At 43.7% G+C, this 18,565-nt stretch overlaps 1 protein-coding gene across 8 annotated transcripts in view; it reads right to left on the bottom strand.

The window, feature by feature from the left end:
- Positions 1–2,498: 2,498 nt before the first annotated feature.
- The window catches only part of LOC139407170 (protein enabled homolog), a 158,625-nt gene continuing 142,558 nt past the window's right edge, over positions 2,499–18,565 (bottom strand). For 4 of the 8 annotated variants that reach the window (XM_071150690.1, XM_071150688.1, XM_071150687.1 and 1 more), the window contains 9 exons: positions 15,431–16,174; positions 13,253–13,572; positions 12,848–13,005; positions 12,563–12,611; positions 12,117–12,171; positions 11,813–11,879; positions 6,286–6,370; positions 5,794–5,851; positions 2,499–5,426 (listed from right to left, as the gene is read on the bottom strand). In XM_071150690.1, the coding sequence (XP_071006791.1) occupies positions 5,389–5,426; positions 5,794–5,851; positions 6,286–6,370; positions 11,813–11,879; positions 12,117–12,171; positions 12,563–12,611; positions 12,848–13,005; positions 13,253–13,572; positions 15,431–16,174 (1,574 nt within the window). In that variant the 3' untranslated portion in view covers positions 2,499–5,388. The remainder of the gene's footprint in view (positions 5,427–5,793; positions 5,852–6,285; positions 6,371–11,812; positions 11,880–12,116; positions 12,172–12,562; positions 12,612–12,847; positions 13,006–13,252; positions 13,573–15,430; positions 16,175–18,565) is intronic. The other 4 variants (XM_071150693.1, XM_071150692.1, XM_071150695.1 and 1 more) reach the window with 2 other exon arrangements.

Here is an 18,565-nt window from a genome sequence, read left to right as displayed (position 1 = left end):
TTGTTATTTCATCTAGCTGAAACTAAATTAGAAGAAACAGTGCAGAACCAGTGGGATATACCTCTATCAACCAAATAATGTCTATATGAGATCAAGTTCACATTCACATATTTTTGCAGGGTTGCTTTCAACTTTACAAACCAGCTGGTGTTATCCTCACAATATGAAGCTCTGATTCATCTTCAATTTCAACACATTGCTCTGACTGACTGTACAACTGTGATTTTAATTTAGGATGTCGCTTTATATGCTTAGAATGATTGCAAAACCACATTCAAGGAATCAGACATTGCAAGAAAATGTTGAAACATGCTGATTATGAAGGATGATTATCATGAAACCAAGTGTTGTAAAGTACTTAAGTAAAAATACTTTAAAGTACTACTTAAGTAGCTTTTTTGGTATCTGTACTTTACGATTTATATATTTGACTACTTTTACTTCACTACATTCCTAAAAAAAACTGAACAGAACAAAGTTCTGATGAAGGCCTTGAGGCCGATACGTAAAGATTATTAAAGAGCATTGATACTATCAAGAGCAGTGCAAGGGTTTCTTCTTTTTTCTCACTTCACTACATTCCTAAATTTACTCCATACATTTTCTTTGACACCCAAAAGAACATGTTACATTTTGAATGCATAGCAGGACAGGAAAAGGGTCCAGTTCACTTGCTTATCAAGAGAACATCCCTGGCCATCCCTACTGCCTCTGATCTGGTGGATTCACTAAACATACATGCTTTGTTTGTAAATGATGTCTGAGTGTTGTAGAGTGCCCTTGACTTTCTGTCAATTTAAAAAACAAGAAAATGGCACCATCTGGTTAACTACATAAAAGTAATTTGAAAAGATTTTTACTTTTGATACTTAAGTGTATTTCAGCAACTACATTTACTTTTGATATATTTTTTTAGCCCCTTTTCGATCTTGTCTCATCGCTCCAACTCCCCAACCAGCTCGGGAGGTGAAGGACGAGTCATGCGTCCTCCAAAACATGACCCGCCAAGCCGCGCTTCTTAACACCCGCCTGCTCAACCCGGATGCCAACCACATCAATGTGTTGGAAGAAACGCCGTTCAACTGATGACCGGGTCAGCCTGAAAGCGCCCGGGCTGCCACAAGGAGTCACTAGAGCGCAAAGAGCCGAAAAAAGCCCCCCCAGCCAAACACTCCCCTAACCCGGACGACGCTGGGTCAATTGTGCACCGCTCTATGGGACACCTGATCACAGCCGGTTGTGACACAGCCTGGGTCTTTAGTGACGCCTCTAACACTGCAATGCTGTGCCTTAGACCACTGTGTCACTCGGGAGGCCCTCTACTTTTGATACTTAAGTATATTTAAAACCAAATGTTTTTGTACTTTTACTCATGTAGTATTTTACTGGGTGACTTTCACTTTTACTTGAGTCATTTTCTAATAAGGTATCTTTACTTTTACTCAAGTATGACAATTGGAGACTTTTCCCACCACTGCATGAAACATTATCTTGTGCATCAAAAGCAATGATTGCATGGAGAGTGAAAACAACTGAGCAGAGGTGTCAAATCATTCACAGTTCATGACTATGTAAAGATTTTGAAAAAATAAAAATCATCTCTACTGCCCAATTACAGCGTTCTCAGCCCTCTCTCTCCCTCTGAGTTCATGAAGCCAAGCAGCCGCTTAGGGTCTTCCTGTTTTACAGCAGTTTCCGCCCTTGCAGAGCATTCGCTCTACTCCGGCTGCAACACCAAAACCTCAAATGAGACTTCTCAGCCCTCCTCCAGGAAGTGTCTTTATACTGTTCATTATGTTGAAAACAACTGCACACAGTAGTAGACTCCCACTGTGAGATCTTGTCACCCATGTGAAAAGAAGCAGCAAGACCAGATGCAGATAGCTGGTTGCGCTTAGTAATTGTGATGGGCTCAGACAGAAACTGTGTCTGTTAATGGGGTGTGAAATAGTGATGTAAGGTCCGATGTGATTGGAGTAGGCCTGCTGAAAATTCCCTAGACCTACTCAAGGAACAAGTGGCAAGGGAGTAACTAACACGTCGGACTGAATTGTAACGCTGGTTCAGTCTTATGACAATCCCTATACAGTAATGACCTCTTTATACCCAACATCTGCAAGGTATTCAACACTGAAACGAAGAGTAAAACAAGGCTGATAATAATCATGTGACAAGAAGAGTCCAAGGTGCTCACCGAAGCTCAATTTCAGTATTTCTGCTGAATCATCGTTATCAAGCTTTTTAATATTTGATGAATGCCCTGCATATAAAGCAGGTATGCTCTCCCACACATTCTCTTTGGTGCAGATCTAAACAGGTTATTTTCAAAGGCCGGGAAGAACTCAGAGAAACTGCTGATGCAGCACAAGTCTTTAGATCAGTCTCAGAGATCCTGTGCATCATATTCTATCCCACAGGAGAGAATTATCCAGATTAAAAAGTTGTAGGAATTAGTTATTGAAACAATGTTAATTTAACACCACACAATTCAAATGTACTTTTTGATCATGTATTGCAATTTTTTATTTTACTCGCTCAAACAAAACAATGTTAGCATGTAAGAACATTGTAATTAACATGAGAATGGTATGGTACAATTTGAATAAAATAAAAAATAAAGGAAGCTGATAAATTAATTTCAGAGACATTCAGTTTAATTTCTCCCGCATGTTTTTTATTTATGTCCACAAGCTTCAGTTCCCTCAGTAGATGGCAAAATCTGAGTTTATTGGACAAAAATCAACAATTTGATATCAAATGTTTTCAATTTAGAGGATATATTTATTTTCAGATTTCCAAGCGCCAAGAACCTAAACCGCTCTGCAACATACAAATGGCATGAGGAAAATACACCATGTCTGTACTTTGAAACGGATATTATTCTCCCTTCAAAATAACTATACCAGGATGCAAAAAAATAAGAAGATTTTGACAGCTCCTAGTATTATTACTGGTCTTTAAATCTTTTACATATTAAATGCAAATTCAGAACAAGGCACAAACCATGAAGATTACAAACAGAATTATCCATAGATACGAATGATCCTTGATCATAACGTTTCACTACTCAATCCAAAGAAATCGATATATAGATATGTATCCTTCTCTTGACAATGATGAAACAAAAGGCGACTCAGTAGAGCATGACGTGTGTAGGAGGAGATTGTAGCTGAAACCTTTGGTGCGATAGTCACACTCTTGGCGATGGCTGCATCTTGTAAGCAGGTTCATCATAGTATCATGAATTTCGATGGGTTTATAAAGTGCAATCGATGCTGTAAACACTCGTGTGCAAACCTTCCTATGCTTTGATCCAGAGAGAATTAAATTAGTTGTGTTTGAGCAAAATACACACAAGGGGAGTGTTTTGAATAATGCTCACCACCACACCTCAGCTGTTGCCATGACATAACCCTGATCAAAGTCGATCCCCTCACCAGCAAATCAAGAGAATAGAAGCAATAGAGTTTTACATTGAAGACAGTTCTTTCTTTCACACCAGTCTCAGGTTGACTTGGTTTCTCTCAGTTGATTGTACATCGAGATTATTAGGAACGTCAACTCGGTACTGTATACAAAATGTTTTGTTTTGAAAAGGAAACATTTTCAATAAAAAGCTGTTGCCATTCCTATGACCAAATGAGTCAAACAAGGTGGGCCATTATCAGAACTTCAAATTATAGGGGAGGAAATAAAGGCATTTAAAAAATAAAAATAAATCATCATTAAGCGCAAGTGAAACACTTAACTTAATGGCACAAGCATGTCCATATGGATACATCATGCAGACAAACCTATTTCTGGGGTGTCCCTCACACCCTTCTTCATTACTAGTTCTTTCAAATGCAGCAAAAAAAAATAGAATATAGAATTTAGCTGCAATATCAATTAAAATATACAGTAGCCTTGAATCCCAAAAACAAAATACCATGAATTGAAAAAATAATGGCATTCCTCAGTAAATTCAGTACATAAATGGCTATAAACAGGGAGGGTCTGTTCAACCATCTCTTCTCAACCCATCTGTTTCACACAGTTAGAATCTATGGAGGAGGTGGATATAGTGGAAAGGAGGAGATACTGTCACACAGTCACATCCTTAACAGGTGTTCAGAATGGAGTTAAAAGAACACAAACATTTAAAAGGAATAATGTGGGGGAAATTCAACCCAGATGCTACACTTATTGCTTATAAACCAATGGACAATAATTCAATTTCGTGGCAGCCTCACGACCCTCACCATACAAAACCTTACATGCACCAAAAATCGTCCAGAAATTGCGAGGGAGAGAGAGAGAGAGAGAAAAAAGTTCAGCTCATAATAACAGTACAGAGATTTCAAATAGCTCCATCTCCAGATCTGGTCATGGTGATTTTAGCATTATTAACCACCACTAATTGACAGAGGTTGTTTGGTAAAGAGCTACAATGATTGACATTTAGAAAGGCATACCCTTTGTGACGGTCTCATCAGCCTGCAACACACAGAAATGCAGAACAGTAGCTCGTTATAGAAAAAAGAAGATAATGATATTCGAATACTAAGCCAAACAGACCAAGAGACAGACCATCATGTAAAGAGTTGATTAAGCTACTTGATATGGCCATAGTTTACATTAAAACAGACATGATTGAAAGACTTCTAGATATCGTTTTTTCTTCATTTGTACATATTCAGGTTAAAATAGTATTTGAGGAAGACTAGCTTTACAGAGTCCTGCAGCAGTAGACTATACCAAGTCCATCAGTCAGTCCTTCATTCACACCCAGAGGCTCCCTCCTATGGCCCTATGGGGAACTGAGTCCTACTTCCCTTATCCTCCTGCCTCCAAACTTCACACTCACCCACTAAATGTGTCTTTTCACTATGAAATCACAATTGCACGCTAACTGTTCCAATTCTTAGTGTAAATGCTGTCTGTTTGATTTCTCACACTTCAATGGTTAGTACAGTATACAGTTCAATATTAGTTCGTTTTTTATTTGTTGATTTTCCTTGTTTTCTTGTGTTATCAACAAAGGGAGAAATCTTTGCATAATGACAGTCACTCCTCTTTTAAGACTGTGTCCTGTCCTCCAGGTGAGGCTGCGGGAAAATGGCAGGAAAGGCCAGGCTTCACAAGATGGACGCCAGCAGTGCTTCCCATGCTACATGCCTCCCGCTCTCCCTCGGCCTCCCGCTCTCCCTCGTCCCCAGCTGTGTGTGACGCTGTTCTGCCGACAAAAACACTGTCTTCTGTATTAATACGGTTATTATTGTTATCGTCGCTACCTTTTTAGACTTTTTTTGTTTTCCTTTTTCGGTTCTTTATAAGATTGTCCTATCTGAAGTTGACCTGTCGCAGATGTCCAGTAATGGATGTAATGCACAGGCAGGTGAGATCCTTCTACGCTGTGTTCGACTTTCCCAGCTCCTCCCTGATGGCTGTGGACAGACAAACAACAAATGTCAGTTATATGGTATTTTGTGTTGTCTTTGGTGTGATATGCAGTGGCGTGAATGGTGCAATGCTAATTATCTGATGACAAAGGTACAGTAGGCCTCAACTGAACGCAAGATCTTCCTGTGCTTTGAGGAACTTATTTCACGCCCTGTCACCTATTACGCGGCAGAAGCCCTGGCCGTGACCCCACTCTCCGAGGGCGTCATATGGGGGGTTGGGACATGCAGAAAACACGTTTCCAATTCACACCTCACACTCATACAGGTTACCCACTTGTACATGCAGTGGAATAGGACAAATATAAAGCGCCCTCTGTATGTGCATCAGGTTGCTCAAGCAATCAGTTACCATCAATAAGTTCCTCTTTCAGCTTCGATAACTCCTTCCTCATCTCGTCCAGAATGTCCTGAAAATAAGGTTGCAAAGACAATTAGAGACAATTAGAGACAGTGGAAAAACAAAGCATTTGTTTCAAACAGGCACTTTGGACATGTGAAATGGATTGAAACTTGCACCAAAGCAGAGGGACGGAACAGTGACATTAGCATCAGTGAGAGATACTGTCCCAGAGAGCTGAATGAGTGTTAGTAAGCCCATAGTGTTACCACTCTGTGTTACTCCTCTGTCTATGACTGAGGCTGCTGCTGTGGGCACAGATAGGGAGGGTATAAGGAGAATCTGCACTTATCTAACAGGCTCATTCATAGGGGAGGAGGGAGGGATTGCCCCAGCATGGGACACAGTCATTGGGCACACCCTCTCAGGGCTCTGTAGTATGCTGTGTAAAATACTACAGCTCCACTGTTCTGCCAGCAAACAGCAAGTCTGTCCTCTGAATACCTGTTTCAATCTGTCGTAGTCGAGACCTTCTGTTGGCACCCCGTTGGCACTTAGGGATCCAGTCGGTGTGGTTGTGGACTTCGGTCTGTAGACGAGATAAACAGAAAAAGTTACAGTAGTATACCTAAATTGGGGCTGTAGTCGAGGGGGAGTCCAGAAGTCACTCTTGGAGGAAAACCAGACAGAAAAGTATCTACTGTGGCTGGGTTATTCCCCTCTACATTCTACATTCACTCATCACACTTCAATCACTTTTAAAAAAAACAGTTACATAAGCATTTTTTGCAACTACAAACTTAAACAACTTGAAAGAAAGTGCAAATTCATTCAAATTGACAGTTTGATTTCAAAACACAGAAAGAAACATAGGAAGTTAAAGAATTTAACACAGAGAAAATTGTCATCATACCCCAACATTCATTCTTTAAAATTCAGTATTGGGAATTTGATCTACTAATCTGACAAGGTAGAGAATAATGTACAATAATGATTTTCATATCCATGTGTCAAAATTGATAACTACACTAGTTGAAAACAGCTGAGCGTATTTGACAGGGTACCTAACCCTTTGGCTGCCCACATTCAGTATAAGGTCCTTTCATGAACTTGATTTGTTAGTTTGTGTATCATTATGCTCTGAGCAAACTGAATCTATACTGAACAAAAGATTCTCTGGTCAAATAAAACCGAGATTGAACTCTTTGGCCTGAATGCCAATCGTCACGTCTGGAGGAAACCTGGCACCATCCCTACGGTGAAGCATGGTGGTGGCAGCATCATGCTGTGGGGATGTTTTTCAGTGGCAGGGACTGGGAGACTAGTCAGGATCAAGGGAAAGACGAACAGAGCAGACAGATCCTTGATGAAAACCTGCTCCAGAGCGCTCATGACCTCAGACTGGGCCGAAGGTTCACCTTCCAACAGGACAATGACCCTAAGCACACAGCCAAGACAATGCATGAGTGGCTTCGGGAGAAGTCTCTGAATATCCATGAGTGAAACCGATCAAACATCTCTGGAGAGACCGTAAAATAGCCGTGCAGCGACTCTCCTCATTCAACCTGACAGAGCTTGAGAGGATCTGCAGAGAAGAATGGGAGAAACTCCCTCAAATACAGGTGTGCCAAGCTTGTAGGCTGTATTTTCTGCCAAAGGTGCTTCGACAAAGTTCTGAGTAAAGGGTCTGAATACTTATGGAAATGTGCTATTTAATTTTTTTATTCATACATTATGGAGTATTGTGTGTAGATTGATGAGGAAAACCCCCCAAATTTAATGAATTTTAGAATAAGGCTGTAACGTAAAAAAATGTGGAAAAAGTCAAGGGGTCTGAATACTTTCCTAATGCACTGTAAATTACGCAACATGCAACAATTTCTAAGATTTTACTGAGTTACAGTTCATAAGGAAATCAGTCAATTGAAATTGATTCATTAGGCCCTAATCTATGGATTTCACATGACTAGGAATACAGATATGTTGGTCACAGATACCTTAAAATAATTTTAGGGGTGTGGATCAGAAAACTAGTCAGTATCTGCTGTGACCAGCATTTGCCTCATGCAGCGTGACAACTCCTTCGTATAGATTTAATCATGCTGTTGATTGTGTCCTGTGGAATGTTGTCCCACTCCTGGCTGTGTGAAGTTGCTGGATATTGGCAGGAAGTGGAACAAGCTGTCGTACACATCGATCCAGAGCATCCCAAACATGCACAACGGGTGACATGTCTGGTGAGAATGCAGGTCATGGAAGAACTGGGACATTTTCAGCATCTAGGAATTGTGTACAGATCCTTGTGACATTGGGCCATGCATTATCATGCTGAAACATGAGGTGATGGCGGCGGATGAATGGCACAACAATGGGCCTCAGGATCTCGTCACAGTATCTCTGTGCCTTCAAATTGCAGCTAATGAAATGCAATTGTGTTCGTTATACGTAGCTTATGCTTGCCCATACCATAACCCTACCACCATGGGGCTCTCTGTTCACAACGTTGACATCAGCAAACCGCTCGCCCACACACCGCCATACACGTGGTCTGTGGTTGTGAGGCCGGCTGGACGTATTGTAAAATTTTCAAAACTTGAAACATACAGTTGAAGTCGGAAGTTTACATACACCTTAGCCAAATACATTTAAACTCAGTTTTTCACAATTCCTGACGTTTAATCCTAGTAACAACCCCTGTCTTAGGTCAGTTAGGATCACCACTTTATTTTAAGAATGTGAAGTGTCAGAATAATAGTAGGGTGAATGATTTATTTCAGTTTTTATTTCTTTCATCACATTCCCAGTGGGTCAGAAGTTTACATACACTCAATTAGTATTTGGTAGCATTGCCTTTAAATGGTTTAATATGGGTCAAACGTTTCGGGTAGCCTTCCACAAGCATCCCACAATAAGTTGGGGGAATTGTGGCTCATTCCTCCTGACAGAGCTGGTGTAACTGAGTCAGGTTTGTAGGCCTCCTTGCTCGCACACACTTTTTCAGTTCTGCCCACAAATGTTCTATAGGATTGAGGTCAGGGCCTTGTGATGGCCACTCCAATACCTTGACTTTGTTATCCTTAAGCCATTTTGCCACAACTTTGGATGTATGCTTGGGGTCATTGTCCATTTGGAAGACCCATTTGCGACCAAGCTTCAACTTCCTGACTGATGTCTTGAGATGCTGCTTCAATATATCCACATAATTTTGCTTCCTCGTGATGCCATCTATTTTGTGAAGTGCACCAGTCCCTCCTGCAGCAAAACACTTGCTGAGCGGCTTTTCAGGTTATGTCGATATAGGACTCGTTTTACTGTGGATATAGATACTTTTGTATCTGTTTCCTCCAGCATCTTCACAAGGTCCTTTGCTGTTGTTCTGGGATTGATTTGCACTTTTCGCACCAAAGTAAGTTCATCTCTAGGGGACAGAACGCGTCTCCCTCCTGAGCAGTATGACGGCTGTAAGGTCCCATGGTGTTTATACTTGCGTACTATTGTCTGTACAGATGAACGTGGTACCTTCAGGCGTTTAGAAATTGCTCCCAGGGATGAACCAGACTTGTGGAGGTCTACCATTTTCTTCTGAGGTCTTGGCTGATTTCTTTTGATTTTCCCATGATGTCAAGCAAAGAGGCACTGAGATTGAAGGCAGGCCTTGAAATACATCTACAGGTACAACTCCAATTGACTCAAAGGATGTCAATTAGCTTATCAGAAGCTTCTAAAGCCATGACATAATTTTCTGGAATTTTCCAAGCTGTTTAAAGGCACAGTCAACTTTGTGTATGTAAACCTCTGACCCACTGGAATTGTGATAAGTGAAATAATCTGTCAACAATTGTTGGGAAAATTAATTGTGTCATGCACAAAGTAGATGTCCTAACCGACTTTCCAAAACGACAGTTTGTTAACAAGACATTTGTGGAGTGGTTGAAAAATGAGTTTTAATGACTCCAACCTAAGTGTATGTAAACTTCTGACTTCAACTGTATGTGGCATTGTGTTGTGTGATAAAACCTCACATTTTAGAGTGGCCTTTTACAAAGGATAAAATTCTCCCTAACAGGGATGCAAAAAATGTGTGTGCAAAATTTGAGAGAAATACGCTTTTTGTGCATTTGGAACATTTCTAGGATCTTTTATTTCAGCTCATGAAACATGGGAACAACACTTTACATTGCTTTATGTTTTTGTTCAGTGTCGATTTAGGCAAAGTGAACCAGTAAATGAACTGGAAAACTGGCCTATGACTGGAATCTCTAGTAGAATAGCTTAATGCCTGAGGTAAAGCCAGACCAAAGCAAACATGTTACACACACACCAGCCGTATGAGTTCACACTGGGTAGTTCAGCCCAATTCAAACACAATCAGGTTGACGTTGTGTGTCAGAGTTCAGAAAAAGGCAGCTATAGTTAGAGCATGCACAAACAGTGCAGCAGCCACACACAGCCATGCATCTCCGCTACTGGATCAGCTGTGACAGGAAACCATTGCCAACAAGAAAATCACCATGGGCTACAACTGCAGGAAATGATTAAAGAAAATGACACACTTTCTGAGTGTGAAACCGGTGAGGAAATGAATTCCGTGAACAGCCAACAGCTTGCCAGGGAGAAAGTGGAAGCCAAGAGAGTAGGAAAGGTGTAACGTTAGGTTACAAGAATGTTAGCTTGTTACGATTCCCAACAGCTGTCTTTCTGTAGTGTGTGTGTGTGCGTGTGTTTGCGTCTGTATGTCTGCTGTAGTGGTCTCTGGTCCTCTGGCCTCCTCTATAGGTCAGATATGAATACCAGTTTATGGGGGAGGAATTACTTACGCCCATCTGCGAATGCAGGTCTGTGTGGCCTTATCTATGGGGTTCTTCTGAGACAGTTGGCACGGATGTGAATATTCACAGCACTGGGAGGGGTCTCCTCTATCTTGCTCACTATACAGTAGCACACAGCCACAGAGTCAGTGTTGAGTATGTGTGTATACTAAAGCAAAGCAATTGGAAGAGTTTACATGAATTCGTAGATACTTAGATTGGTTCTTCATGTATAAACAATAAACCATTTTTATACCTAGTGTTCATTAGCAATCAGGTGATTACTTTGTTGGCAAAATAGAGATATGGGAATTACAAGTCACAAACCCAACCCCCCCCCCCCTTCAAGCACAGCAAATTATACAAAAGGAGTAAAAAGGAGATGTGTCACTACAGGCCTGTATACCTGTTTACCATATCAGAACCCATCTCCACGGTGACACACGTCTGTGAGAGAGAGACTAGCTTTTAAAAGGGCTGTCCTGTAACCCCAGCTCCCCTCCCTAATCAAACCCACACCAAACATACAGGCTCCAGACAGCAGACTGAGTATAGCTACCAGGGAATCTGGAAAAACAACAGCTACTGATGATACATTGATTTGTTTTCAGTTAACTTTACATTGATAAAGCTTTGGAATTTTCTAAGGATCCGGTAATTGTCTTTTCCTGCTAATATGCTAAAATGCTACACCGGCCTCTTTATAAGGAAGTTCATCTAAAAAATATCATACATTCTCAGAGGATGAAAACAAAAAAGGACTTGTGGGGAGGGCAGCATTCTGTTTTGCACATACTAGAAGTGTATTTCCAGAACACTTTCTCGTCGACAAACCCTCATTTAAATCCCTGCAATTAAACCTGGAATTGTAGGCTTTGATTGACACATCCCAGGAACACTCACTGCTACGGACAGCCTAGCTAGCGGTAGCCTAGCGGCAAGCATGTTTTAGTCATGTTATTAACCAGTCATAAACCAGCAAGCCCAGGGGTCGGACCCCAGCAGTGTGACATGCTATGCTCTGTGCTCCTTCTTTAGTCACGTGATGATGAGCGGCAATGCTGAGGCACTCAGTGATTCAGATAGGGAGTGGATATTTGGACGTAGTCGTGTTTGACCCAGTTATAGCTTTAGACTCAGTGACTATGTAATATAGACATTTGCACATGAAAGCACACGGTTGAAATCTAAGCCCATTTATGGGATGGAATGCTGGTATTTACCTTCCAATGACCGGGGATTTGCTACCATTCATAGTGTTAGTCCTCTCCCAAGGTTTTCTGGGCATGTCTGAGGAGGAAACAAAAAAAAGCATTGGATATATTACACTGATAGAACTGAACCACTATCAGGAGACAAAAAAAAAATACAAACTGAAAAATATGAGCTAAACTACAGACAACTACATGAACTGCTGACTAAAACTAACTAGGATCTTGGTGATCTGAATGTGGAAGGTGCATGTTGCTGTTCTGGTCCTTCATATATCTCTGACCACTACAGTCCTGTACTGTATACTATACTCACCAGGTGTACTACAGGCTGACACTTTGGGAGTTGTGTTGCCCTCGCCGCTCTCATCCTATTGGAGAGAAGCACAGGGCATTCAAAGGTCAGAAGATATAGGTCAGGCAGCTTCAGATAAACAGGTGTGAATATATGACCTGTTTTTAAGTAAATAATCCACTAAAGGAAAGCCATTGATCCTCTTCGATGTCACTAATGACCATCAAAGAAAAAATATGAAGCCCCAAAGACATCCAGGAGAGGGAAAACAAACACCAGGCTACTGAAATATAGATGGGTAAATTATAAGTCACATAATAAGTTGCATGGACTAACTGTGTGTGCATTAATAGTGTTTAACATGTCAGTCAGTCAGCCAGTCCGTCAGCCAGTCCGTCAGCCAGTCCGTCAGCCAGCCAGCCCAGCCAGCCAGTCAGCCAGTCAGTCAGTCAGTCAGTCATACTCACAGCTCGCTGCTCTGGCTCAGGGGATGATCCCTTCTCTGCAATTCTTCTCCTGAAAAACAATACAGAATATTAAGATATATTCCCAACCTCATAACAGGTTGTACTGTATGCCTAAACAAAAATAATCTAACTTCTAACTTTAAATAATGTTTTGGCTGACCCGACAGCTACATGGTCTGCAATGATATTGCACTCATGGAATTCACACATTTATTGTGATATTTCCTCCCCCATCCTCAATATTGTCCTCTCATGTTGTAGATGGGGATGTAATGTAAATGTCACCTCCTGGCCAGCAGGGCGCTCATCTCCTCCATCAGCCCCCCTCCTCCAGGTGCTCCACCCAGAGGGCCGTTCCCTCCAGGTTTGGCCCCTGCAGAGCCAGCCAAACCCCCAGCCATGGCTACAGCCAGAGCAGCTGCGGCATCACCACCACTATCACTCTGAGGGGACAGAGAGAAGGACATGATATTGTTGTAGTGGCAGGCCATGTTACAGAGGCACATAACTGGAGGTCAGGTATGGTGAAGTACAGTACATGGTGGAGTGAAGCACAGTTTGGCTACATGATCACTGTGACTGGGGTTGGATAAGCCCCCTATCCTGGGATGAGGATATGGGATGTGACAAACAGTTTGTGTCTGTGCAAGGGTAGAGATGTTTGTGTTTCTGTGTGTGTTAGCCTCTCACCCTTGGCACTTTACGCAGCTTGGCTCCAGCGAGGGCAGCAGCCAGCCCGGACAGGGGGCGGTCCTCGGACGGGGAGAAGAGACCAGGTGGCAGGGGAGGGGCTGGGGGAGGGGGAGGGTGGGCCTGGACACCGGGGAGAGGTGGCGGTTCAGGTGGGGAAGGAGGCCCGCCGCTGGTAGGAGTGAGTGTGGGGGGCAAGGGGGGAGGGGGAGGAGGGCCTGGTGGGGCTGGGGGGGCAGCGGCCATGGGGGTCACAGTGGAACCGGGAGGGAGGGGGGGAGGGGGAGGAGGGGTGGGTAGCACAAGAGTCAAAGCTGTGTCTGTTTGGGTGGGGGGGGGGGGGGGGGGGGGGGGGAGAAGAGTAAATGGTCATTATCAAACTTTGGGACAGAAAGAGCAGAGTCAGGAGTTCTCTCCTGATTAGTGTTCTCCTCACACACAAAACTCAGGCTTCCTAAAGTACCCATTCTATACTCACCATCAATACTAACATTATCAGGCTTGACCATTTATTGGTCAACTTTATACACGGTATGAACGTGCTACATCCACGTGTTGCTTGTCATACAACATGCACATTAGTGAGTTATGGCCTAAATGTATCCATTTGATGGAAGCAAATGGAGACATCCCACACAAACAAGGCAAAAAATGTACACACAAACACAGACGCACAGTGAAAAATGCATTGGACACAGGACCTCGAGCGGTCTAAGTTAGGTCAATATCTTCATAAGAGCAGCCCGAAACCACTGAACCACATAGAGAAGTATTAACTAATAATTAGCTTGTAGAAAATCATTGTGATCATCATCATCATTATGAAATCATTCCTCAACACAGACAGATGATTGGATCAATAAGCCATAATATAATGTGTCCATATTGAGCTCCTGTCAATTAGGTTCAGTCCAAGTGGGGGAAATAGTCAGACTGAATCTACATATAAACGCTACTAAAGAGTTACTCAAGGGGGAGTTTTAATACATACAAATATGTCCCTTTATCAAAAAAATATATATTGTATCATTAATGCTAACGCAGTATTATAATTATGTGAATCGGAACATTTTAAACTGCAAAGGTTTTCAGAAAGATTTAAAAGAACTACTATTGAATTAAATGTTATTTCCAATAAAGTTGGTAAGGTAATCAGAGCAATGTGAGGGCAGGTTTAGGGAGAATAATAAATAGCTTGTCCTCATTTGACATGCAAATAGGTAAATAGAGGAATGCTCTATCAGTATACACAGACAGTGCAGTGGTGGCTTGGATAACAAATTAATGATACATATCAAATGCAGAGGACACAGATGTGATTTATCTGCTAATAATTCTATTCAGCAGAGGGAGAAATGATCATTTATATATTATTGATTCCAGCCGCTAATCGTACCCTGGTTAACTTGTGACACTAAAAAAACTGCCACTGAGTTTGGCCAATTAAATAATTTCATAATCGAAATATAACCAAGACTTCTGTTAATATCTCTGCATTAGCGACCCTCCCCATCCCCTGAAACGTACAGTAGCATCATGATAACAAACCTAATCAAGTGAACAAGGATGGGAGTAGAAATAAAAGAGCTGTTCAGACGAGTCAACTCTCCACCCGTCAGCCCCTTACTGTTCGTAACACGCATACAATCCTTGATTAACACTGGCATGACAAGTGAGGTTGAAAAGTCATGGCAAAATAAGGTCATGACAAATTGCTGAAAAATAATCATTTGAGGTGAGAAAATAAACAAGCAAAAGAGAAACAATGAGACAATGATCCTTCCAGACTGGAGTGATCTCTAGATGGATCAGAACCCCCTGACTGTAAGAGGGCAAACAAACATAGACGCCATGCCCAACAACCAGACTCCATTCACACCCACGAGAGATCACCAGACAACTCAAGACCATAAAAGCAACAGCATGGACATGCATGGTAGGAGCATTCTGACCAAGGTGAGTCAGACAGACACACATGACCAACATAGATTGACAAGCACCTACAGACCATTCTCAACAGCCACATAGAACCCAGCCAAAACCACATTAGCCATGCAAGTCACAGCTGCAGCCAGTATTGGCGCCCAGTTGGTTAGGGCAGCCCCCTGCTCCCTGGCACCCCATTAGTGGGTGAGTGGAGGTGGAGGTAGAGAGAGGCTGAGAGAGGTGAGGCCTTACCCTGCTGGGCCAGAGGGTCTGCAGGCTGAGTGGCCTCTGGAGCCACGGAGCAGGAGTCTCCCAGCACAGAGAGGTTTACAGAGAGGTCAGCAGATGCAGGGGGAGCTGTGGAAGGAGAAGGGACAATAGCAGGCTGGGATGAGGGAGAGGACACAAGGGGAGCGATGTGGGAGACGACGGGCGACTGCTGGCAGGACGACGACAGGGACAGGGAGAGAGGGGGCAGCGGTGGAGGGGGAGGTGGGGTCGGAGGAGGCGGGGTGGGGTTGCTGCTGTTGCCGATGATGACAGGTGAAGGAGCGGGGAACATGGGGGGCCCGTTGGGGGAGGGAGAGGGGTGTTTCTGTGACAAGGGGCTGGGGGCCGGGATGGCGATGACGGGGCGTGGGCCAGTGGCCTTGCCCGGCGGGCTACTGATCATGACGGGGGGCGAGGGAGGCAGGGGGCTGAAGTTGGTTGCTGACCACACCACTGACTTGGAGGGGGTTGCCGGGGCTGGGGGCGTGGGAGGGACAGGCTGTCGCCTGGGGACTGTGGCGTAGTGGGGCAGGACCGGATGGAAGGCGGAGCCGAGTGAGGTGGCGAATCGGGAGGCAGAGTGTCGTAGAGGCGGGGTGGGGGGTGTTGCAGAGGAGGGTGACGGGGTGGGTGGAGGGTAGTTGGGGGTGGTGGGAGACACAGACGTAGAGGAGGTCTTGGAGGAGTACTCTGGAGGCGGAGGGGTGTAGAGGGTACTTTCAAATGCTACACACATCAGATGGACAGGACAGGAGGGGAGAAGCAGCCACCGTGCAGCCACACAAGAGGGAAAGAACACAGAAGAGGAGAGAGAGAAAGGGGAAAACAGAAAGAATAGAGAAGGGGTAAATGAAGCAGGTAACTAGCAGACCTAAATCTCCTTTTTCTTGATGTCTTTCTCTGACAGAAAAGATGCTACTATTAGTACACGGGGTTAGACCAAACCAGAGGCAGACTCTAGAGACAATGTGTCATAATGTGTACACATGGATAGAGAAGCAGCAGAAAACCATAGATCGTCCTTACCAGGACTGGGCAAGCAGAACAGTTGTATTCTATACATTTGGAAGTCAAGGCACCACAATTGAGAGATTTAACAAATTTTGACATTTTTGGTTTCAGTAATTTACTGATTGCACAGACTCTGGTAGAAACTTATCCCAAGATAATATAATGCTTCAATATTTGGGTGACTACACAGTTTCAATCACTTGCAATTCTCCATTACCTAGCTTTCTATCAGAATGATAGAAAGCTATTGGGCCAGTAACCGAAAGGTTGCTGGTTTGAATCCCCGAGCCAACGAGGTGAAAAATCAGTCGTCGTGCCCTTGAGTAAGGCACTTAACCATAATTGCTCCTGTAAGTCGCTCTGGAAAAGAGCATCTGATAAATTACCAAAAAAATAGATTAAAAAAACACTACCATATAGTAATGATTTCAAGCCAGACACCTTTACTAAAGAAACTATTTAGAATTGACAAGGAGTTTGCATAAAGTCTTACTGAACCACCCAGAAAAAAATCCCATAATAAAGTTTCTCATGGTGCTTTTTAGTCAATACCCCCATCAATAGTATCCCCTCATCTCTCATTATACATAACCAGTGAGGAGAGGTGGGGGTAGTATCACTGGGTGGTCACGTTGCCAGAGTTTGACTGCATGCTCCAAATTATCCATGCTCTGTTTTGTTGTGGGGCCCCAGCCAGCATAGCCCTAGAGTGAGCCTAGAGTGAGCCTAGAGTGAGCTTAGAGTGAGCCTAGAGTTAGCCTAGAGTGATCCTAGAGTGATCCTAGAGTGATCCTAGAGTGATCCTAGAGTTAGCCTAGTGTGAGCCTAGAGTGAGCCTAGAGTGAGCCTAGAGTGAGCCTAGAGTGAGCCTAGTGTTAGCCTAGTGTTAGCCTAATGTTAGCCTAGAGTGAGCCTAGAGTGAGCCTAGTGTTAGCCTAGAGTGAGTCTAGTGTTAGCCCAGAGTTAGCCTAGAGTGAGCCTAGTGTTAGCCTAGAGTGAGCCTAGTGTTAGCCTAGTGTTAGCCTAGAGTGAGCCTAGAGTTAGCCTAGTGTTAGCCTAGAGTGAGCCTAGTGTTAGCCTAGAGTGAGCCTAGTGTTAGCCTAGAGTGAGCCTAGTGTTAGCCTAGAGTGAGCCTAGAGGGAGCCTAGAGTGAGCCTAGAGGGAGCCTAGAGCTGAGGCCGCTCCCGCCATATGTTTACTGAGGGCTAATGCTGCTAACCATTTGTGTCGGCCTCATTCTGCTCCACTGACCCTCAGTGGTAGGCTGCGCACGTGCACGTGCACGCGCACACACACACCCACCTACGCCGTATGGGAAGCCTGGGCTCTTGCTGAGAAATGCACTAGGCACACCTTTACACATTACAGCATATAGACACACTCGTTCACATATACTCATGTGGTGAACACACACACACACACACACACACACACACCCCAACATTCTTGCCCTCCATTCCAAACCACTTCACTCTATGTCATGTCACTTTCTTACAGACCATGTCCTGATTGGCTGTTGTTGAGTCGTTCTGAATGCTCATTGTGTTTCTGATACTCCACTAACTGGAAACATTGCTCATGTATGATTCTCCCACCTCATCTCTCTACCACGCCTCTCCTCCTTCTGTTGCTCCAAACAGAAGACTAACTCTTCTCCCAATCCCCCCCCCCCCACTCTCTCTGCCTCTCTCCCTCTTCTCATTTCTCCATTCCCCTTCCCTCTTGTTCCCCTTTTCCTCCCCCTCTCTGGGTGGTTAGTGGCCACAGGCAGGCCCCAGCTTTGCTCTGTGATCCCAGAGTAGTAACCCATAACGACACACACACACACCTCTTACTAAAGCCCAAAATGGACATACACACTAACTAGAGTGGCCTAAAGAAGAGGGAGACCAGTGGAGTGAGGGGCGGGCTTTAAACCACCACTTTTTAGCAGGGATTTCCATCAGACCGTTAGGAATGGCTGGATTAATGAGGTCGACGCACAAGGAACTCCTTGTTGTTTCTAATGTGACATGAGACAGACTCTACAGAGTTACAGACACATCAAGAAGCCAATCCGCACATGCCCTACTAGCAGACCCCACCTCCACAACACCGAGTTGGTTT

Source organism: Oncorhynchus clarkii, chromosome 4 (genome assembly GCF_045791955.1).
Source record: "Oncorhynchus clarkii lewisi isolate Uvic-CL-2024 chromosome 4, UVic_Ocla_1.0, whole genome shotgun sequence".
Lineage (NCBI taxonomy): Eukaryota > Metazoa > Chordata > Actinopteri > Salmoniformes > Salmonidae > Oncorhynchus > Oncorhynchus clarkii.
The sequence above is the reverse complement of the archived record's forward strand: the minus strand, read 5'-3'. Positions and strand labels throughout refer to the sequence as shown.